This window comes from Passer domesticus, chromosome 34 (genome assembly GCF_036417665.1).
Source record: "Passer domesticus isolate bPasDom1 chromosome 34, bPasDom1.hap1, whole genome shotgun sequence".
NCBI lineage: Eukaryota > Metazoa > Chordata > Aves > Passeriformes > Passeridae > Passer > Passer domesticus.
Window position 1 is genome coordinate 185,762 of NC_087507.1, and position 22,961 is coordinate 208,722.

The window sequence follows — 22,961 nt, forward strand, 5'->3', positions numbered from 1 at the left end:
GGGATGGGGATTTGGGGTCGTTATTTGGGATTTGGGGATTTGGGATTTGGGGATTTGGGATCTGGAGACACTGGGACAGGGATTTGGGGACAAGAATGGGGGACATTGGGGACACGGATGGGGATTTGGGGTCGTTATTTGGGGACACTGGGATGGGGACATTTGGACAGGGATTTGGGGTCGTTATTTGGGATTTGGAGATTTGGGATTTGGGGACATTGGGGACACTGGGACAGGGATTTGGGGACAAGAATGGGGGACATTGGGGACATTGGGATGGGGACTGGAGCTACTGGGACGGGGATTTGGGGATTTGGGGACATTGGGACGGGGATTTGGGGACATTATTTGGGATTTGGGGACATTGGGGACACTGGGGCGGGGATTTGGGGTCGTTCTTTGGGATTTGGGGACATTGGGATGGGGACATTGGGACGGGGATTTGGGGACACTGGGATGGGGATTCGGGGTCATTCTTTGAGGTCATTATTGGGGTTCAGGGTCGTTCTTTGGGGTCATTCGGGGTCATTGGGGTCATTCTTTGGGGTTCGGGATCTCTAATGGGGGTTCGGGGTCCTTATTTGGGGTCGTTTTTTGGGGCCATTATTTGGGTTGGGGGTCGTTGTTCGGGGTCATTTGGGGTCATTTTTTGGGGTCATTGGGGGTCGTTGTTTGGGGTCAGTTTTTGGGACCATCCTTTGGGTTTCGGGGTTGTTATTGGGGGTTCGGGGTCGTTGTTCGAGGTCATTTTTTGGGGCCATTCTTTGGGGTTCGGGGTCGTTCTTTGGGGTCATGGGGGGGTCATTGGGGGTTGTTGTTTGGGGTCATTTTTTGGGGTTATTCTTTGAGTTTCGGGGCCGTTATTTGGGGCGATCCTTTGGGGTTCGGGGCCGTTATTTGGGGTCATTGGGGGTCGTTATTTGGGGTAATTTCTTGGGGTTCGGGGTCACTGTTCCGGGTCGTTCTTTGGGGTCATTGGGGGTCATTTGGGGTCGGTTTTTTGGGGTCGTTTTTGGGGTCACCCTTTGGGATTTGGGGTTGTTCTTTGGGGTCATTGGGGGTCATTGGGGGTCGGTTTTTTGGGGTCATTTTTTGGGGTCACCATTTGGGGTTCGGGGTCGTTCTTTGGGATCATTGGGGGTCATTTGGGGTCGGTTTTTGGGGTCGTTTTTGGGGTCACCCTTTGGGTTCGGGGTCGTTCTTTGGGGTCATTGGGGGTCATTTGAGGTCATTTTTTGGGGTCGTTTTTTGGGGTCGTTTTTGGGGTCACCCTTTGGGGTTCGGGGTCTCCCTCGCGTGACCCCGGCGCCGTCCCCCGCTGACACGTGACACGCGCCGCACGTGACCCCCGGTGACACCGCACCGCCGCGAGAGGCCACGTGAGGGCGCGCCAGGGGGCGTGGCCTCAGCGGAGGCAGCCAATAGCAGCCTGCGATGCGGCGAGGGGGCGTGGCCAGAGGCGCGCCTGTCACATGATAGGTCCTTAGCCGGCTTAGCTGACCAATGGGAGGGCAGAGCGGCGGGAGCCACGCCTCCTCATCGAGCAGACTTTCACTTTAACCAATCGCGTCGCGGGAAACCCCATGAGCGACAAAAAGCCGGCTGCCAATGGGAGGCGCAAACCGCGCGGACCAATCAGCGCAGGGGAGGCGGAGCGGCGCGGCCAATCATCGCGAGGGGGCGGGGCCGGCACGGCGCCGTTACCGCCCGGGAAAGGGGAGGAGGCGCCGCCATCATGAGCTACGGTGAGGGGAGGGGGCGGCACCGGGGACGGGAGGGAGCGCGGGCACCGGGACCGGGAGGGGCCGGCGGGGTCCCTGAGGGGCCGCTGGGGTCGGTGAGGAGCGGGAGCCCTGAGGGGCTGCGGGATCCGTGAGGGGCGGGAGCCCTGAGGGCGGCGGGTCTGTGAGGGGCGGCGGGGTCCTTGAGAGGCCGGCGGGTCTGTGAGGGGCGGGAACCGTGAGGGGCCGATGGGGTCCGTGAGGAGCGGGAGCCCTGAGGGGCTGCGGGATCCGTGAGGGGCGGGAGCCCTGAGGGCCGGCGGGTCTGTGAGGGGCGGCGGGGTCCGTGAGAGGCCGGCGGGTCGGTGAGGGGCGGGAACCGTGAGGGGCCGGCGGGTCTGTGAAGGGCGGCGGGGTCGGTGAGGAGCGGGAACCCTGAGGGGCGGCGGGGTCTATGAGGGGCGGCGGGTCCGTGAGGGGCTGCTGGGGTCGGTGAGGGGCTCCTGGGGTCGGTGAGGAGCGGGGTCCGTGAGGGGCGGCGGGGTCCATGAGGGGCGGCGGGTCCGTGAGGGACCGGCGGGCTCGGTGAGGAGCGGGGTCCGTGAGGGGCGGCGGGGTCTATGAGGGGCGGCGGGGTCCGTGAGGGGCCCCTGGGGTTGTGAGAAGCGGGAACCGTAAGGGGCTCCTGGGGTCGGTGAGGGGCGGCGGGGTCGGTGAGGAGCGGGAACCGTGAGGGACGGCGGGGTCTATGAGGGGCGGCGGGTCCGTGAGGGGCTCCTGCGGTCGGTGAGGAGCGGGGTCCATGAGGGACCGGCGGGTCCATGAGGGACCGGCGGGCTCGGTGAGGAGCGGGCTCGGTGAGGGCGAGGCGGGCGGGGCGGGAGCCCGGTGGGGCTCGGCGGGGTCCGTGAGGGGAGAGCGGAGGGAGAGGGAACGGGGAAGGTCCCTGAGGGACCGGGGGGACACCGGGAGATTGGGGGGACACCGGAACCGTGAGGGACACCGGGGGTGTCTGTGAGGGATCGGTGGGACACCGGGACTGGGAGTGACCGTGAGGGACCGGGGCTGTTCCTGAGGGCACCGGGGAGACCCCGGGACCGTGAGGGACACCGGGGGTGTCTGTGAGGGATCGGTGGGACACCGGGACCGGGGGTGACCGTGAGGGACCGGGGGTGTCCGGGACATGGAGGGGGAGTGAGGGACTGGCGGTGTCTGGGAAGGACCGAGGGGACACCGGGACACGGAGGGGAGCCCTGAGGGACCGGGAGGTTCCGGGACGTTGTGGGGACCCCGGCACCGGGGATGTCCCTGAGGGACCGGGGGTGTCCGGGAGGGCTCGGCCGGAGCTCCCGGGGCTCCGGGAACCTGCGGGGCACGAGCGGCACCGGGACAGCCCCAATTGCCGGGAGTTTTCATCCCAAAAACCGGGATTTGCTCCCCAAATAGGGGTTTGGTCCCAGTTCAGCCCCGTTCGCCTCTCCCGGTCCCGGGAATTCCCAAATTCCCGGGAATTTGCTCCCAAAACTGGGATTTGCTCCTGCTCCGGGCCCCGGGAATTGCCGGTTCCACCCCAACCCGGGTTTATTCCCAGCCTGGTCCCTCCCGAGCCGCTTTAATCTCTTTTTTTCTCGCTTTTATCCAATTTATCCTCGTTTTTATCCCATTTTTCTCGTTTTTATCCCCTTTTCCCCTGTTTTTTATCCCATTATTTCCCGTCCCGTTCTCTCACCTGGGGACACACCTGGAGGGGCGGGGCAGCGATTCCCCGCAATATTCCAGGAGAATTCCCACCCCGAGGCAGGGAAGGAGCGCCCAAACCCTTTAATTGGGCTTTTGTGCTAATGAGGAACCGCTAATTAGAGCCAAAATTCCACTGGGGAATGAGGGAACAGCAGGAGCGGAATCCAACTCGCTTTTTTCCTCATTTTTCCTCTGTTTTTTTCCCATTTTTTTTCTCCATTCTTTCCCACTTTACCCCATTTTTCTCAATTTCCCCCCATTTTCCCCAATTCTTTCTCCATTTTTCTCCCTGTTTTCCCTGTTTTTCCCCCATTTTTTTCCCATTTTCCTCCCTTTCTTTCCCATCTTTTCCCATTTTCTCCCATCTTTTTCCATTCTTCCCTAATTTTTTCCCATTTTTTCCCACTTTTCCCTTGTTTTCCCCCCTTTTTCCCCACTTTTCCCAAATTTCCCCCGATTTCTCAGCAGGAATTTCCCTTTCCTGACAATCCCCACATCCCCAGGGCTGGGAATCCTTCCAGGCTTGGATGGAAATTTGGGATTTGGGGGGAATTTGGGGGATTTTGGGAGCCTAACTGGGATTTTGCTGTTTTTTAGGGTACGGAGATTGGAATTCAGGCTCGAGCAGAGGCAAGTGTGGGAATTTCCTCCCCCTGGATCCATCCCCACATCCCTCGGGAAGCTCCCACCTCTCCTTTCCCAAATTTTAGTCCCAAATTCCTGCTGGATCCAACAAAAAATCGGCGTTTTTGGAACGGGGAAACGTCTGCGAGTTCAAAATTGGGGGATTTTTGGGATTCCTTCAGCCATTCCGAGGGAAGGATCCCAAATTCTGTGGGAAGGATCCCAAATTCCGTGGGAATGACCCCAGATTCCATGGGAATGATTCCAAATTCCGTGGGAATGATCCCAGATTCTATGAGAATTAGAGGGAAGAATTCCAGGGGAGATCCCAAATTCAATGGGAATAATCCCAAATTCTGTGGGAACAATGTCAAATTCTGCGGGAATTAACTGGGAACGATCCAAAATTCCATGGAATTAACTGGGAATGATCCCAAATTCCATGGGAAGGATCCCAAATTCCATGGGAATTAACTGGGAATGATCCCAGATTCCATGGGAATGATTCCAAATTCCCGGTAAATCCTGGGATTCTCTGGAATTCCCGGTGAATCCCAGAGCTCTCCCAAATTCCTGGTAAATCCCGGGACTCTCCTGAATTTCTGGTGAATCCTGAATTCCTGGTAATTCCCAGTAAATCCTGGAGCTCTCCCGAATTCCCGGTGAATCCCGGTAAATCCTGAATTCCTGGTGAATCCCAGTGAATCCTGAATTCCCGGTGAATCCCAGTAATTCCCGGTGCATTCCCCGTTCCCAGGGTACGAGGGCTATGGCTACGGCTACGGCTACGGCCAGGAGGGCTCCGGGGGCTTCGGCTTCGGCGGCGCCGCCGGCAATTCCTGGGAGCTCGGCAGCTCCGAGCCCGACGGGGCCCCCGAGGGCGGCGACGGCCCCGGGAAGCAGCGGCAGGAGCCGGGAGCCGGGATCCACGGCGAGGCCGAGGGCTGCCGGGACGCGGCTACGGGGCTGCCCCGGAGAGGTGGGAATGGGATTGGGATTGGGATTGGGAATGGGGGAGCCGGGATCCACGGCGAGGCCGAGGGGCTGCCGGGACGGGGCTACGGGGCTGCCCCGGAGAGGTGGGAATGGGATTGGGATTGGGATTGGGAATGGGGGAGCCGGGATCCACGGCGAGGCCGAGGGGCTGCCGGGACGGGGCTACGGGGCTGCCCCGGAGAGGTGGGAATGGGATTGGGAATGGGAATATGGGAATGGGATTGGGAATGTGGGATCGGGAATGGGAATATGGGAATGTGGGATTGGGATCCACGGCGAGGCTGAGGGGCTGCCGGGACGGGGCTACGGGGCTGCCCCCGAGAGGTGGGAATGTGGGAATGGGATTGGGATTGGGAATGGGAATGGGGATTGGGAAAATGGGGATGGGGATTTGGGGAATGGGATTGGGATTAGGAATGGGGATGGGAATGGAATAGGATTGGGAATGGGAATGGGAATGGGAATGGAATGGGAATGGGAATGGGAGGTTATCCCGAAAAATCCAGCATTTGGGATTTGGGGTTCCAGGATGGTTGGGATTGGATCCTGGGGATCAGGAAGGGGATGGGAAATGGGAAAAGGGGATGGGAAATGGGATGGGAAAATGGGAAAAAGGGGATAGGAAATGGGAAAGGGGATGGGAAATGGGGAAAGGGGATGGGAAATGGGGAAAGGGGATGGGAAAATGGGGAAAGGGAATGGGAAATGGGGAAAGGGATGGGAAATGGGGAAAAGGGGATGGGAAAAGGGGATGGGAAATGGGGAAAAGGGGATGGGAAATGGGGAAAGGGGATGGGAAATGGGGAAAAGGGGATGGGAAATGGGGAAAGGGGATGGGAAATGGTGGAAGGTGGGAAAGGGGCTGGAGAAGGAGGTCGTCCACTTCTGGGACCTATTATTTTGGGAATAAAAGCGATCCCAATCCCTCAGACCCTTTTTTTTTTTTTTGAAATCCCACCTCTTGAAACCATTTCTTGGGAATCCCCAAAAATCCTCCTCCCACCCCTCCCAGCTGAACCCCCAAAATTCCCAAATCCCCCCTCAGGTTTGACCCGTACGAACCCTACGGCGACGCGCGCGTGAACGAGCACCGGGATCTGTACCGGGCAGCCTTCGACTACCCCGGCGATTATCCCAACGATTATCCCAACGATTATCCCAACGATTACCCCAACGATTACCCCAATGATTACCCTAATGATTACCCCAATGACTACCCTAATGATTACCCTGATTACCCCAACGATTACCCCAAACGATTACCCCGACTATCCCAACGATTATCCCGGCGATTTCCCAACGAAGCCGAGCCCGACGCCAGCGACTTCTACGGGCGGGCGCCGGGGCGGGAGCAGCACTTCCCGGGCAAATTCCGGGAGGGCTTCGGCGCCCGGGGGGGCTGGGGGGGCCGGGAGCGGCAATTCCCGGGGTTCCCGGCCCGCGGGGGCTGGGCCGAGCCGCGGGGCCCCCCCCGGCGCCTCCCGTCGCTCTTCGCCCACAACATCCTGCCCGAGGCCGGCGCCTGCCGCGGCTTCCCCGGCGCCTTCCGCGGCCTCAAGAGGATGAGGAGGGGCTGGAAGGCCTGGGACGCCGACTTCAGGGTGAGTCGGGGCCGGTTTTGCGGAATTGCTGTGGGGTTTCCGTGGTTTTCCATGAGTTTTTGTGGTTTTTTCCGTGATTTTCCCGTGGTTTTCCATGAGTTTCGGTGTTTTTTCCATGATTTACCGTGGTTTTCCATGAGTTTCCGTGGTTTTTCCGTGATTTTTTTAAATGATTTTCTGTGGTTTCATGTGATTTTTCATGGGTTTTCCCATGGTTTTCCATGATTTTCCCGTGGTTTTCCATGAGTTTCTGTGGTTTTTCCGTAATTTTCCCATGGTTTTCCATGGGTTTTCTGTGGTTTTTTCCGTGATTTTCCCATGGTTTTCCATGAGTTTTTTGTGTTTTTTTCGTGATTTTTTAAATGATTTTCTGTGGTTTCATGTGATTTTTCATGGGTTTTCCATGGTTTTTTCATGGGATTCTGTGGTTTTCCATGATTTTTCCATGGTTTTTCATGATTTTCCCGTGGTTTTTCCATGGGTTTCTGTGGTTTTTCCCTAATTTTCCCATGGTTTTTCCATGAGTTTTCGTGGTTTTTATGTGATTTTTCGTGGGTTTTCCATGATTTTTTTCATGGAATTCTGTGGTTTCCCATGATTTTTCCATGGTTTTCCATGATGTTTCGTGGTTTTCCCATAACTTTCCCATGGTTTTCCATGAGTTTTCGTGGTTTTTTGTGATTTTTTAAATGATTTTTTGTGGTTTTTCCATGAGGTTTCATGGTTTTTACGTGATTTTTCATGGTTTTTCCATGATTTTTTCATGGGATTCCATGGCTTTTCCATGATGATTCCATGGTTTTCTGTGATGATTCCATGGTTTTCCATGATTTTTCCGTGGTTTTTCCGTGATTTTTCCGTGGTTTTCCATGATAATTCCGTGGTTTCTCCATGGTTTTCCATGATATTTTCATGATTTTTCCATGGCTTTTCTGTGGTTTTTAATGAGTTTTCCATGGTTTTTCCATGATTTTTCCATGATTTTCCCTCAATTTTTCCTCCAATTTTTCCTCCAATTTTCCCCACCATTTCCCCTAATTTTTCCCCCAATTTTTCCTCCCATTTCCCCCCATTTTCCCCCATAATGTTCCCCATAATTCCCCCCCATTTTCCTCGTTTTTCCCCCAATTCTCCCCCATTTCCCCCCTGTTTCCCCCATTTTTCCCATTTTCCCCGTTTTTCACCCCAATTTCCTCCCATTTTCCCCCTCATTTGCCCCCCATTTTTCCCATTTTCCCCGATTTTCCCCCAATTTTTCTCCTGATTTCCCCCAATTCCCCCCCATTTTCCCATTTTCCCTGTTTTTCCCCCCATTTCCCCCCATTCCCCCCCATTTTTTCCCATTTCCCCCATTTCTCACCCCCATTTCCCCCCCATTTCCCATTTCCTCCGTTTCTCACCCCATTTCCCATTTCCCCCGTTTCTCACCCCCATTTCCCCCCCATTTTCCCATTTCCCCCGTTTCTCACCGCATTTCCCCCATTTCTCACCCCATTTCTCACCCCATTTTCCCCGTTTTCTCACCCCATTTCCCCATTTCCCCGTTTCTCACCCCATTTCCCATTTCCCCCATTTCTCACCCCGTTTCCCCCCCCATTTTTTCCCATTTTCCCCGTTTCTCACCCCCGTTTTTCCCATTTTCCCTGTTTCTCACCCCATTTCCCCCCCATTTCCCATTTTCCTCGTTTCTCACCCCAATTCCCCCCCATTTTCCCATTTCCCCCGTTTCTCACCCCGTTCCCCCCCATTTTTTCCCATTTTCCCCATTTCTCACCCCGATTCCTCCCCATTTTTCCCATTTTCCCCGTTTCCCCCCCCCATTTTTCCCATTTCCCCCGTTTCTCACCCCATTTCCGCCATTTCTCACCCCCATTTTCCCCATTTCTCACCCCGTTTCTCACCCCATTTTCCCCGTTTCTCACCCCATTTCCCCATTTCCCCCGTTTCTCACCCCGTTTCCCCCGTTTCTCACCCCGTTTCTCACCCCATTTTCCCGTTCCCCCCCCATTTCCCCCGTTTCTCACCCCATTTCCCCCGTTTCTCACCCCGTTTTTTCCCCCCCCATTTCCCATTTCCCCCGTTTCTCACCCCATTTCCGCCATTTCTCACCCCCATTTTCCCCATTTCTCACCCCGTTTCTCACCCCATTTCCCCATTTCCCCCGTTTCTCACCCCATTTCCCCATTTCCCCCGTTTTCTCACCCCATTTCCCATTTCCCCGTTTCTCACCCCATTTCCCATTTCCCCATTTCTCACCCCGTTTTCCCCCCCCATTTTCCCATTTCCCCCGTTTCTCACCCCATTTCCCCCCATTTTTCCCATTTCCCCCGTTTCTCACCCCATTTCCCCATTTCCGCCATTCTCACCCCCATTTTCCCCATTTCTCACCCCATTTCTCACCCCATTTCCCCCGTTTCTCACCCCATTTCCCATTTCCCCGTTTCTCACCCCGTTTTCTCACCCCGTTTCTCACCCCATTTCCCATTTCCCCGTTTCTCACCCCGTTTCTCACCCCGTTTCTCACCCCATTTCCCATTTCCCCGTTTCTCACCCCGTTTTCTCACCCCATTTCCCCGTTTCTCACCCCATTTCCCATTTCCCCGTTTCTCCCCCCGTTTCTCCCCCCCGTTTTCCCCCCAGCCGCAGCGCAAGCGGCCCCGCCGGGACTCGCTGGGGCGGCGGCGGCCGCAGCCGGGCGGCGCCGAGGAGCGGAACCCGCGCACCGACGGCTCCGACAACTCCAGCTCCGACAACGGTCAGCAATGCCGGGATTCATCCCAAATTCCCAACTTCGGGGCAGGAATCCTAAAACTCCAGCCCCAAAATCCTGGCATTGGGGCCCAAGTCCTGATTTAGAGGGCAGGAATCCTGGAATTCCAGCTGGAAAACCCCGGGGTTGGGACCTGATTCCCAGTTTGGGGGAGGATTTCCAGTTCAAAATCCTGGGATTCATCCCAAATTCCCGATTTAGGGACAGGAATCCTGGAGTTTCCAGCTCCAAATCCTGGCATTGGGACCCAAGTCCTGATTTAGAGGGCAGAAATCCTGGAATTCCAGCTGAAAAACCCTGGGATTAGGGTCTAATTCCCAGCTTGGGGGAGGATTTCCAGTTCAAAATCCTGGGATTCATCCCAAATTCCCAACTGTGGGGGAGGAATCCTGGAGTTCCAGCTCGAAATCCTGGGATTGGGACCGATTTCTGATTTAGGGACAGGAATCCTGGAGTTCCAGCTCGAATCCTGGGATTGGGACCTGAATCCTCATTTCAGGGGGCTGAATCCCAGATTTCCAGTTAAAAAAATCTTGGGATTGGGGACTTAATTCCTGATTTAGGGGGAGGATTTCCGGTTAAAAAATCCTGGGATTGGCCCCAAATTCCCGATTTAGGGGCAGGAATCCTGGAATTCCAGCTGAAACCCCCGGGACTGGGACCTAATTCCTGATTTATGGACAGGAATCCTGGAGTTCCAGCTCGAAATCCTGGGATTGGGTCCTAAATCCACATTTTAGGGAGCAAAATCCCAGATTTCCAGTTAAAAACCCCCGGGATTGGCCCCAAATTCCCAATTTAGGGACAGGAATCCTGGAATTCCAGCTCGAAATCCTGGGATTGGGACCCAAGTCCTGATTTAGGGAGAGGAATCCTGAAATTCCAGCTCGAAATCCTGGGATTTATCCCAAACTGGGGGGAGGAATTCTGGAATTCTGGCTCCAAACACCCCTGATCAGGCCCAAATTCCCAATTTAGGGGGAGGAATCCTGGAATTTGAGCTAAAAAAAACCCTGGAATGGGACCTGATTTGTGATTTAAGGGGAACAATCCCGGATTTCCAGTTAAAAAACCCGGGATTGGCCCCAAATTCCCAATTTAGAGGGAGGAATCCTGGAATTCCAGCTAAAAAATCCCAAGATTTTGCCCAAATTCCCAAGTTAGGGGGAGGAATCCTGGAATTCTGGCTCAAAAAAACCCTGGAATTGACCCTAAATCCCCAATTTTTGGGATGAATTTTGGATTTCCAGCTCTGAAAATCCTGGATTTTTATCCCAAATTCTCAATTTTTGGGGCTGAATCCCGGAATTGCAGCTAAAAAAATCCTGGATTTATCCCAGATTCCCAACTTTGGGGGTAAAATTCCAGTTTAAAAAAGTGGATTTATCCCAAATTTTCAAATTTTGGGGCTGAATCTTGGAATTGCAGCTCAGAAAATCCCATATTTTTATCCCAAATTCCAATTTTTGGCGTAAATTCCAGTTAACCAATCCTGGATTTATCCCAAATTCCCAATTTTTGGGTTTTTTTTTATTTTCCAGAGGAAGGCACGGAGGGAGAATCCGGAGAAAAGGAGGAATCCAGAGGGGTGAGTGAGGAGAAATGCTGGAATTTGGGGAATTCCCAAAGAATTTGGGGGAATTTCCAAAGGAATTTGGGTGGGGGAAAGGGAAAATTCTGGAATTTTGGGATTTGGGAAAGAGAAATTCTGGGATTTTGGGATCTGGGGAGGGAAATTCTGGAATTTTGGGAGGAAAATTCTGGGATTTTGGGATTTGGGGAAGAGAAATTCTGGGATTTTGGGATTTAAGGGAGGGAATTTCTGGGATTTTGGGATCTGGGGAGGGAAATTCTGGGATTTTGGGATTTAAGGGAGGGAAATTCTGGAATTTAAGGGAGGGAAATTCTGGGATTTTGGGATCTTGGGAAGAAAATCCTGGAATTTTGGGATTTAAGGGAGGGAAATTCTGGGATTTTGAGATTTAAGGAGGGAAATTCTGGGATTTTGGGATCTTGGGAGGAAAATTCTGGGATTTTGGATTTGGGAAAGAGAAATTCTGGAATTTTGGGATTTAAGGGAGGGAAATTCTGGGATTTTGGGATCTTGGGAGGGAAATTCTGGGATTTTGGGATTTAAGGGAGGGAAATTCTGGAATTTTGGGGGAATTCCAGGAGGATTTTGGTCAGGGGAAGGGCTGGGAGTGGAATTTTCCCCAGGAAATGTGGGAATTCCCAAAATTCCAGGGAATTCCCATCCCTGAGAGATTCCCTTGGGAAAATCCCCCAAAATTTTGGGATTCCCAAACCCAAGGGAAATTCCAGAGGGAGAAGAATTCCCGGGATTTCTTTAAAATTCCTGAATTTTTGGCTTTTTCAGGAAGGGGAGGATGAAGAGGGAAGAGATTCCGAGAAAGGTGAGTTGGGAATTCCAGGGGGAAATTCCAGGAATTTCCTGGGGTTTTTCCAGGAGTGGAGGGAAAAGGGGAAATCCAGGGAATTTTGGGAATTCGGGAGGAAAATCCAGGGAATTTCAGGAATTTGGGGACAAAAATTCAGGGAATTTCAGGAATTTGAGGAGGAAGATCCAGGGAATTTCAGGAATTTGGGATCAGAGGAGATTTTGGGCTGATTTCCTGGATTTTGGTTTTCCTTGGATCTCGGGTTGGATTTCCTGGGAATTTGGGTTGGATTTCCTTGGAATTTGGTTTTCCTTGGAATTTGAGTGGGATTCTGGGCTGGATTTCCTGGGATTTTTTATTTCCTTGGACTTTGGGTTGGATTTCTTTGGAATTTGGGCTGATTTCCTTGAATTTTGGGCTGGATTTCCTGGAAATTTTGGCTGGATTTCCTTGGGTTGGATTTTTTGGGATTTGGGGCTGATTTCTTTGGATTTGGGCTGGATTTCCTGGGACTTTGGATTTCCTTGGATTTTGGGTTGGGTTTTGTTGGAATTTGGGCTGATTCCCTGGGATTTTGGTTTCCCTGAGATTCTGGGCTGGATTTCCTGGGGGATTCCCTGGGATCCTGGGTTGGATTTCCTGGGATTTTGGGCTGAATTCCCTGGGATTTTTGGCTGAATTTCCTGGATTTGGGCTGGATTTCCTTGGATTTTGGTTTTCCTGGGATTCTGGGCTGGATTTCTTGGGAGATTTCCTGGAATTGTGTGCTGGATTTCCTGGGATTTTGGGCTGGATTTCCTTGGATTTTGGAATGGATTTCCTTGGATTTTGGAATGGATTTCCTGAGATTTTGGATTTTATTGGATTTTGGATTTCCATGGATTTTGGGTTGGATTTCGTTGGAATTTGGGCTGAATTTCCTGGGATTTGGGGCTGGATTCCCTGGGATTCTGGGCTGATTCCCCGGGATTTGGGGCTGATTCCCCGGGATTTGGGGCTGGATTCCCTGGAATTCTGGGCTGATTCCCTGGGATTTGGGGCTGGATTCCCTGGAATTTTTGGGCTGGATTCCCTGCAATTTTGGGCTGATTCCCTGGGATTTGGGGCTGATTCCCCGGGATTTGGGGCTGCATTCCCCGGGATTTGGGGCTGATTCCCCGGGATTTGGGGCTGATTCCCCAGGATTTGGGGCTGATTCCCCGGGATTTGGGGCTGATTCCCTGGGATTTGGGGCTGATTTCCTGGGATTTGGGGCTGATTCCCCGGGATTTGGGGCTGCATTCCCCGGGATTTGGGGCTGATTCCCTGGGATTTGGGGCTGATTCCCCGGGATTTGGGGCTGATTCCCCGGGATTTGGGGCTGCATTCCCCGGGATTTGGGGCTGATTCCCTGGGATTTGGGGCTGATTCCCTGGGATTTGGGGCTGATTCCCCGGGACACCCGGCATTCCCGGCATTCCCGGCACTCCGGTTCCCAGCAGCCGAGGAGCCCTGCCCGCTGTCCCAGCTGCGGCAGAAGCTGCCGGCCGCCAGGAAAGCCCAGGAGCGCCAGAAGAAGCGGCACCGCGACCGCATGGTCGAGAGGTACCCGCGGGCTCCTGCATTTGGGGAATTGCCCCCTTTTTTAGGGGGTTCCCCCTTTTTGGGGAATCATTTTTCCCATTTTTCTCTCCCATTTTTCCCATTTTCCCCCACCATTCCCATTTTTCTCTCCCTGTTTTTCCATTCCCATTCCCATTTTTCTCTCCCATTCCCATTTTTTCCTCTCCCATTTTCCCATTCCCATTCCTTTTTTTCCCCATTCCCATTTTTCTCTCCCCGTTCCCATTTCCCCTGTTCCCCATTCCCATTTTTCTCTCCCATTTCCCCATTTTCCCCCATTTTCCCCCCATTTCCCCCATTTTCCCCCATTTCTCCCCATTTCTCCCCATTTTTCCCCATTTTCCCCATTTTTTCCTCATTTTCCCCCATTTTTCCCCATTTCCCCCATTTTCCCCCATTTTTTCCCCCTTTTTTCCCCTTTTTTCCCCCATTTCCCCCCATTTTTCCCCCATTTTCCCCTCCCATTTTCCCATTTTCCCGCCATTTTTCTCCCTTTTTCCCCATTTCCCGAATTTTTCCCCATTTTCTCCCATTTTTTCCCATTTTCCCTCCCATTTTCCCTCCCATTTTCCCATTTTTCCCCCATTTTCCCCCATTTTTCCCATTTTTCGCCCATTTTTCCCCATTTTCCCCCATTTTCCCCTCCCATTTTGCCATTTTTCCCCCATTTTTCTCTCCCATTTATCCCCATTTCCCCCATTTTTTCCCCATTTTCCCTCATTTTTTCCCCATTTTCCCTCATTTTTCCCCCATTTTTTCCCCATTTTCCCCATTTTTTCTCTCCCATTTTCCCATTTTTTCCCCATTTTCCCCCTTTTTCCCCCATTTTCCCATTTTTTCCCCATTTTTCTCTCCCATTTTTTCCCCATTTTTTCCCCCATTTTTCCCCAGGATCCAGTTCGTGTGCTCTCTCTGCAAGTTCCGGACGTTCTTTGAGGACGAGATCCGGCAGCACCTGGAGAGCAAATTCCACCGGGAGCACTTCCAGTTCGTGGGCACGCGGCTGCCCCCGCACACGGCCCACTTCCTGCAGGTGCCTCAGCCTCACCTTCCTCCTCCTCCTCCTCCTCTTCCTCCTCTTCCTCCTCTTCCTCCTCTTCTTCTTCCTCTTCCTCCTCCTCCTCTTCCTGCTTTTCCTTTCCCTCTCCCCTTTCCCATTTCCAGTTCGTGGGCACGCGGCTGCCCCCGCACACGGCCCACTTCCTGCAGGTGCCCTCACCTTCCTCCTCCTCCTCCTCTTCCTCCTCTTCCTCCTCTTCTTCTTCCTCTCCTCTTCCTCCTCTTCCTCCTCTTCCTCTGCCTCTCCTCTTCCTCCTCTTCCTGCTTTTCTTCCATTCCCTCTCCCCTCTCCCATTTCCAGTTCAGCACCAGGCTGCCCCCGCACACGGCCCACTTCCTGCAGGTGCCTCAGCTTCCTCCTCCTCCTCTTCCTCCTCTTCCTCTCCTCTTCCTCTCCTCAGCCTCCTTTTCCTGCTTTTCCTTTTCCTGATTTCCCTGATTTCCCTCTCTCCCATTTCCAGTTCAGCACCAGGCTGCCCCCGCACACGGCCCACTTCCTGCAGGTGCCCTCACCTTCCTCCTCTTCCTCCTCTTCCTCCTCTTCCTTTTGTTCCTCTTGTTCCTCTTCTTCTTCTTCTTTTTTCCTGTTCTTCCTCTTCTTCCTTTTCTTCCTCTCCTCTTCCTCTCCTCTTCCCCTCCTTTCCCTGCTTTTCCTTTCCCTGCTTTCCCTCTCCCTGTTCCCATTTCCAGTTCAGCACCAAGCTGAGTTTCTGCAGGTACCCTGAGCCTCCTCTTCCTCTTCCTCTCCTCTTCTTCTTCTTCCTCCTCTTCCTCCTTTCCCTCTCTCCTTTCCCATTTCCAGTTCAGCACCCAGCTGAGCCTCCTCTCCCTGCTTTTCCTGCTTTCCCTGCTTTTCCTGCTTTTTCCTTTTCCCTGCTTTTATTTTCCCTTCTTTTTCTTCCTCTCCTTTCCCTGATTTTCCCTCTCTTTTCCTTGTTCTCCTTTTCCTTGGTTTTTTTTCTCCTTTTCCTTTTTTTTCCTGCTTTTCCTGTGGTTCCTTTCCCTCTCCTTTTTTCCCTCTCCTTTTTTTCCCCTCTCTGTCTTCTCCTTTTTCCCTCCTTTTCCCTTTTTCCCTTTCCCATTCCTGGACCTGGGGTTGTTTCCTGGGGGAATTTTTGGGATGAGGATCTCGTTATCCTGGAGAATTCCCTGCAGGAGGGGCTGGGGATTTTTGGGATGCCTGATCCCAGGGAATTCCCTGCAGGAGGGGCTGGGTGTTATCCAGGCCCATTCCCAGGGATTTTTGGGATAATCTCAGGGAATTCCCTGCAGGAGGGTTTTGGGGATTTCTGGGATGATCCCAGGGAATTCCCTGTAGGAGGGTTTTGGGATTTTTGGGATGCTGATCCCAGGGAATTCCCTGCAGGAGGGGCTGGGGATTTTTTGGGATGATCCCAGGGAATTCCCTGCAGGAGGGATTGGGGGTTATCCAGGCCCCTTCCCAGGGATTTCTGGGATGCTGATCCCAGGGAATTCCCTGCAGGAGGGATTTGGGAATTGGGGGTTATCCAGGCCCCTTCCCAGGGATTTTTGGGATGCTGATCCCAGGGAATTCCCTGCAGGAGGGATTGGGGATTTCTGGGATGATCCAGGGAATTCCCTGCAGGAGGGATTGGGGATTTCTGGGATGATCCAGGGAATTCCCTGCAGGAGGGATTGGGGGTTATCCAGGCCCCTTCCCAGGGATTTCTGGGATGCTGATCCCAGGGAATTCCCTGCACGAGGGATTTGGGAATTGGGGGTTATCCAGGCCCCTTCCCGGGGATTTTTGGGATGATCCCATGGGATTCCCTGCAGGAGTACGTGGCCAACAAGACGCGGAAGACGGAGGAGCGGCGCCGCGGGATCCGGGACATCAACGCCGTCATCCAGCAGATCCAGAGGGAGCAGGACCTGACCCAGGGTACCCCGGAATGCTGGGAATGCTGGGGATGGGAATTCCTGGAATGCTGCGCTGGGATCCCTGGGCATGCTGGGAATGGGATTCCCAGGAATGCTGGGAATGGGATCCCTGGGAATGGTGGGGATGGGATCCCTGGGAATGGTGGGGATAGGATCCCTGGGAATGGTGGGAATCCCTTCCCTGGGAATGCTGGGGGTGGGAATTCATCCCCTGGGAATGCTGCGCTGGGATCCCTGGGAGTGCTGGGAATGGGATCCCTGGGAATGCTGGGGGTGGGATCCCTGGGAATGCTGGGAATGGGATCCCTGGGAATGCTGGGAATGGGATCCCTGGGAATGCTGGGAATTCATCCCCTGGAAATGCTGGGAATTCCCTGGGAATGCTGGGGGTGGGATTCCCTGGGAATGCTGGGAATGGGATTCTCTGGGAATGCTGGGAATCCCTTCCTTGGGAATGCTGGGGTGGGAATTCATCCCCTGGGAATGCTGGCGATGGGGAGGTCATTCCCTGGGGATGCCTGGGTGCTTCCCTGATCCCAATCCCAATCCCTGTTTTCTCTCCCCAGAGTTGGGCCTGGAGCCCTGGGGATCCCAGGATTCCCAATCCCAATCCCAATCCCATTCCCTGTTTTTTCCCATTCCCTGTTTTTCCCATTCCCTGTTTTTTTTCTCCCCCCCCAGAGCTGGGCCTGGAGCCCTGGGGATCCCAATCCCAATCCCAATATCATTCCCAATCCCTGTTTTTTCCCATTCCCTGTTTTCCCCCCCAGAGCTGGGCCTGGAGCCCTGGGGATCTCAGAAGGATTCCCAATCCCAATCCCAATCCCCGTTTTTTCTCCCCCCCCAGAGCTGGGCCTGGAGCCCTGGGGATCCCAATCCCAATCTCATTCCCATTCCCTGTTTTTCCCATTCCCTGTTTTTTCCCCCCCCAGAGCTGGGCCTGGAGCACTTTGTGCGCAAGGTGGAGGCCGCTCACTGCTCGGCCTGCGACCTCCTGATCCCGATGCACTTCGGCTCCATCCAGAAACACCTCCGGTCCCCGGAGCACAACCACAACCGCCGGGTGAGCCCCGACATCCCGGGATTCCTGAGGGGATCTGCCCAAAATCTGGGAGTCCTGAGGGGATCCGCCCAAATCCTGGGAGTCCTGAGGGATCTGCCCAAATCCTGGGAGTCCTGAGGGGATCTGCCCAAAATCCTGGGAGTCCTGAGGGGATCTGCCCAAATCCCGGGAGTCCTGAGGGATCTGCCCAAATCCTGGGAGTCCTGAGGGGATCTGCTCAAATCCTGGGAGTCCTGAGGGGATCTGCCCAAATCCTGGGAGTCCTGAGGGGAGCCAGCCAAAATCCTGGGAGTCCTGAGGGGATCCTGCCCAAATCCTGGGAGTCCTGAGGGGATCTGCCCAAAATCCTGGGAGTCCTGAGGGGATCTGCCCAAATCCTGGGAGTCCTGAGGGGATCTGCCCAAAATCCTGGGAGTCCTGAGGGGATCTGCCCCAAATCCTGGGAGTCCTGAGGGGATCTGCCCAAAAATCCTGGGAGTCCTGAGGGGATCTGCCCAAATCCCGGGAGTCCTGAGGGGATCTGCCCAAATCCTGGGAGTCCTGAGGGGATCTGCTCAAATCCTGGGAGTCCTGAGGGGATCTGCCCAAATCCTGGGAGTCCTGAGGGGAGCCAGCCAAAATCCTGGGAGTCCTGAGGGGATCTGCCCAAATCCTGGGAGTCCTGAGGGGATCTGCCCAAAATCCTGGGAGTCCTGAGGGGATCTGCCAAATCCTGGAGTCCTGAGGGGATCTGCCCCAAAATCCTGGGAGTCCTGAGGGGATCTGCCCAAATCCTGGGAGTCCTGAGGGGATCTGCCCAAAATCCTGGGAGTCCTGAGGGGATCTGCCCAAATCCCGGGAGTCCTGAGGGGATCTGCCCAAATCCTGGGATTTACACAGGGAGCCACCCCAAATCCCGGGAGTCCTGAGGGGATCTGCCCAAATCCTGGGATTTACACAGGGAGCCACCCCAAATCCTGGGAGTCCTGAGGGGATCTGCCCAAATCCTGGGAGTCCTGAGGGGATCCAGCCCAAATCCTGGGAGTCCTGAGGGGATCTGCCCAAATCCTGGGAGTCCTGAGGGGATCTGCCCAAATCCTGGGAGTCCTGAGGGGATCTGCCCAAATCCTGGGGTTCCTGAGGGGATCTGCCCAAATCCTGGGAGTCCTGAGGGGATCTGCCCAAATCCCGGGAGTCCTGAGGGGATCTGCCCAAATCCCGGAGTCCTGAGGGGATCTGCCCAAATCCTGGGAGTCCTGAGGGGATCCAGCCCAAAATCCTGGGAGTCCTGAGGGGATCTGCCCAAATCCTGGGAGTCCTGAGGGGATCTGCCCAAATCCCGGAGTCCTGAGGGGATCTGCCCAAATCCTGGGAGTCCTGAGGGGATCTGCCCAAATCCTGGGAGTCCTGAGGGGATCTGCCCAAATCCTGGGAGTCCTGAGGGGATCTGCCCAAATCCTGGGAGTCCTGAGGGGATCTGCCCAAATCCTGGGAGTCCTGAGGGGATCTGCCCAAAATCCTGGGAGTCCTGAGGGGATCTGCCCAAATCCTGGGAGTCCTGAGGGGATCTGCCCAAATCCTGGGAGTCCTGAGGGGATCCAGCCCAAAATCCTGGGAGTCCTGAGGGGATCTGCCCAAAATCCCGGGAGTCCTGAGGGGATCCAGCCCAAATCCTGGGAGTCCTGAGGGGATCTGCCCAAAATCCCGGAGTTCCTGAGGGGATCTGCCCAAAAATCCTGGAATTCCTGAGGGGATCTGCCCAAATCCTGGGGATTTGCACGGGGATCCATCTCAGTCCTGGGAGTCCTGAGGGTTCCATCCAAAATTCCGGAATTCCCTGGAAAATCCCCTGGAATTCCTGAAATGCCCAGAATTCCCTGAAAAAAACCCTGGAATTTCCTGAAAATCCCCCTGGAATTCCCTGAAATCCCCTAAGAAAATCCCCTGGAATCCCCTGGAATTCCTGGCAAACTCCCCGGAATTCCCTGAAATCCCCTGAAAAATCTCCTGAAATCCCCTGGAAAATCACCTGGAATCCCCTGAAAAACGCCCTGGAATTCCCGGAATTCCTTACAAACCCCTGAAATTCCCAGAAAACCCCCTGAAATTCCTGGAATTCCCTGAAAAAAACCCTGGAATTCTCTGAAAAACCTCCTGAAATTCCCTGAAAACCCCCTGAAATTCCCGGAATTCCTTGGAAACCCCTGGAATTCCCTGGAATTCCCTGAAAAACCCCCTGGATCCCTCTGAAATTCCCTGAAATCCCCTGGAATTCCCCGGAATTCCCTGAAAAATCCCCTGGAATTCCCTGATAAACCTCCTGGAACCCCCTGAAATTCCGTGAAATCCCCTGGAACCCCCTGAAATTCCCTGAAAAAAACCCTGAAATCCCTTAAAAACCCCTGGAACCCCCTGAAATTCCCGGAATTCCCTGAAAACCCCTGGATCCCTCTGAAATTCCCTGGAATTCCCCCGGAATTCCCTGAAAAATCCCCTGGAATTCCCTGATAAACCTCCTGGAAACCCCTGAAATTCCCTGAAAAAAAACCCTGAAATCCCCTTAAAATCCCCTGAAATTCCCGGAATTCCCTTCAAACGCCCCTGGAATTCCCGGAATTCCCTGGGAACCCCTGGAATTGCGGAATTGGCAGGCGATGCTGGAGCAGTCGAAGCGCGCGTCGCTGGCGGTGGCGCGGAGCATCCTCAACAACAAACTGATCGGCAGCAAGCTGCAGCGCTTCCTGCAGGTGGGAACGCCCCGTGCCCGCGGCTCCGGGGCTCCGGGACTTTGGGGGATTCTGGGGAATTTTGGGGGGGGTTTGGGAAATTTTGAGCGTTTTTTTGGGAATTTTGGGGGGTTTTTGGGGAATTTTTGGGGGTTTTTTTTGGGGAATTTTGGGGGTTTTTTTTGGGGAATTTTGGGGGTTTTTTTGGGAATTTTTGGGGTTTTTTTGGGAATTTTTGGGGTTTTTTTTGGGGAATTCTGGGGGTTTTTTGGGGAATTTTGGGGGTTTTTTTTTTTTTGGGAATTTTTGGGGGGTTTTTTGGGAATTTTTGGGGGTTTTTTGGGGAATTTTGGGGGTTTTTTGGGGAATTTTTGAGGAAATTTAGGGAATTTTTGGGGGGATTTTTGGGGTTTTTTGGGGGTTTTTTGGGAATTTTTGGGGAGGTTTTTTTGGGAATTTTTGGGGAATTTTAGGGAATTTTGGGGGTTTTTTGGGAAATTTTTCGGGGTTTTTTTGGGAATTTTTGAGGAAATTTAGGGAATTTTGGGGGGATTTTTGGGGATTTTTTGGGGGTTTTTTTGGGAATTTTAGGGAATTTTTGGGGGTTTTTTTAGGAATTTTTGGGGTTTTTTTGGGAATTTTTGGGGTTTTTTTGGGGATTTTTTGGGGTTTTTTTTGGGAATTTTTGGGGAATTTTAGGGAATTTTTGGTTTTTTTTTTTTTAATTTTTGGGAGTTTTTTGGGAATTTTTGGGGGATTTAAGGGAGATTTTTGGGGATTTTTCAGGGTTTTTTTGAGAATTGTTTGGATTTTTGAAGAGGTTTTGGGAGTTTTTTGGGGTTTTAAGGTTTTTTTTTTAATTTTCAGGGGGTTTTGGGGTTTTTTGGATTTTCGGGAGTTTTTGGGTGTTTTTTTTGAATTTTTGGGGCTTCATTGGGAATTTGGGGTTTTGGGTGGAATTTTCAGGGCTTTGAGGGAGATTTTTGGGGATTTTTCAGGGTTTTTTTGGGGAATATTTTGGATTTTTGAAGAGGTTTTGGGGGTTTTTTTGAATTTTCCTGGGGTTTGGGGTTTTTTGGGAATTTTCAGGGCTTTTTGGGGAATTTTTGGGGCTTTTTTTTTGGGAGTTTTCGGTGTTCTTTTTGGAATTTTCAGAGGGTTTTGGGGGGTTTACTGGGAATTTTCAGGGCTTTTGGGTTTTTTTGGAATATTCAGGAGTTTTGGGGGTTTTTGGGGAATATTAGGGGTTTGGTTTTGTTTGTTTTTGTTTTTTTTTTTTAATTTTCAGGGGTTTGTTTTGGTTTGGGTTTTTTTTAAGTTTTGAGGCTTTTTTGGGAATATTTTGGATTTTTGAGGATTTCTTTGGGATAATTTGGGGGGAATTTTTGATGTTTTGAGGGGGATTTTTGGGGATTTTTTTTGATTTTGGGAATATTTGGAGGTTTTGAGGGGGGGTTGGGAATATTCCCATATTTTTTCAGGATTCGGGGCAGTGGGGGGTGAGAATTCCTTGGGATTTTTGGGAATTTTCTTTCCAGGGAGAAAATCCCTTCACGGATGATGCCGAGGAGAAGGAGGAGCACGAGGAAGGGGAAGGAGCAGCGAGGAAAACCCCCAAAATCCCGAGGAAAACCCCCAAAATCCTGAAGAAAACCCTGAAAATCCCACAGAAAATCCTGAAAATCCCACAGAAAATCCTGAAAATCCCACAGAAAATCCCCAAAATCCAGAAAATCCCACGGAAAAAACCCCAAAACCCCGAGGAAAATCTGGAAAACCCCACAGAAAATCCTGAAAATCCTGCGGAAAATCCTGGAAATTCCACAGAAAATCCCCAAAATCCCGAGGAAAATCTGCAAAACCCCACAGAAAATCTGCAAAATCCCACAGAAAATCCTGAAAATTCCACGGAAAATCCTGAAAATCCCGCGGAGAATCTCGAGGAAAATCCCCAAAATCCTGAGGATTCTGAAGAAAGTCCCAAAAATCCGGAGGATTCGGAGGAAAATCCCAAAAATTTGGAGGAAAATCCCGAGGAAAAGGAAAATCCCGAGGAAATTGCAGCGGCCAAAAAGCAGGAAAAGGGACCAGGGACAGACACAGGCGTGGAAAAATCCCCAAATTCCCCAAATTCCCCGAATTCCCCGAATTCCCTGAATCCCGAGGGGTCCCCGGAGGCAGAGGAAGGTTCCGGAAGGTTCCAGGAGTGAATTCCTGCCCCAGGGAGAGGGACCCGGAGGCAGCCCTGGATCAGCCCGGCCCCGCCTGGAATTCCTGGGAAAAACTGGGAAAAACGGAATTTCCTTGGATTTTTTGGGAATTCCTGGGAAAAAAATGAATTTCCTGGGGGTTTTTGGGAATTCCTAGGGAAAAAATGGAATTTCTTTGGATTTCTTTGGGAATTCCTGGGGAAAAAACTGAATTTCCTGGGGTTTTCTGGGAATTTCTGAGGGGAAAATGGAATTTTGTGGAAGATTTTTGGGAATTCCTGGGAAAAAAATGGAATTTCCTGGCAATTTCTGGGGGGAAAATGGAATTTCCTGGGGTTTTCTGGGAATTTCTGGGGGGAAAATGGAATTTCTTTGGATTTTTTGGGAATTCCTGGGAAAAAACCTGAATTTCCTGGGGGTTTTTGGGAATTCCTAGGGAAAAAATGGAATTTCTTTGGATTTTTTCTGGGAGTTCCTGGGGAAAAAAATGAATTTCCTGGGGTTTTCTGGGAATTTCTGAGGGGAAAATGGAATTTTGTGGAAGATTTTTGGGAATTCCTGGGAAAAAA

At 52.6% G+C, this 22,961-nt stretch overlaps 2 protein-coding genes across 2 annotated transcripts in view; both read left to right on the top strand.

Moving 5' to 3' along the window:
• DNMT1 (DNA methyltransferase 1) overlaps window positions 1–1,500 on the top strand; it is a 40,598-nt gene extending 39,098 nt beyond the window's left edge. The window contains 1 exon segment of the mRNA XM_064401981.1: window positions 1,497–1,500. Coding sequence (XP_064258051.1) covers window positions 1,497–1,500 — 4 coding nt within the window.
• A 141-nt stretch (window positions 1,501–1,641) lies between these two features.
• On the top strand, window positions 1,642–22,726 carry LOC135288698 (A-kinase anchor protein 8-like). Its single transcript, XM_064402083.1, has 14 exons — window positions 1,642–1,745; window positions 4,059–4,091; window positions 4,843–5,021; window positions 5,221–5,264; window positions 6,127–6,682; window positions 9,323–9,437; window positions 10,994–11,040; window positions 11,830–11,866; window positions 13,333–13,435; window positions 14,345–14,486; window positions 16,310–16,415; window positions 17,347–17,477; window positions 20,108–20,203; window positions 21,721–22,726. Exons 1-14 carry the CDS (start codon window positions 1,736–1,738, stop codon window positions 22,390–22,392), a joined length of 2,271 nt encoding a protein of 756 aa, XP_064258153.1. The 5' UTR covers window positions 1,642–1,735; the 3' UTR covers window positions 22,393–22,726.
• The last annotated feature ends 235 nt before the right edge of the window (window positions 22,727–22,961 follow it).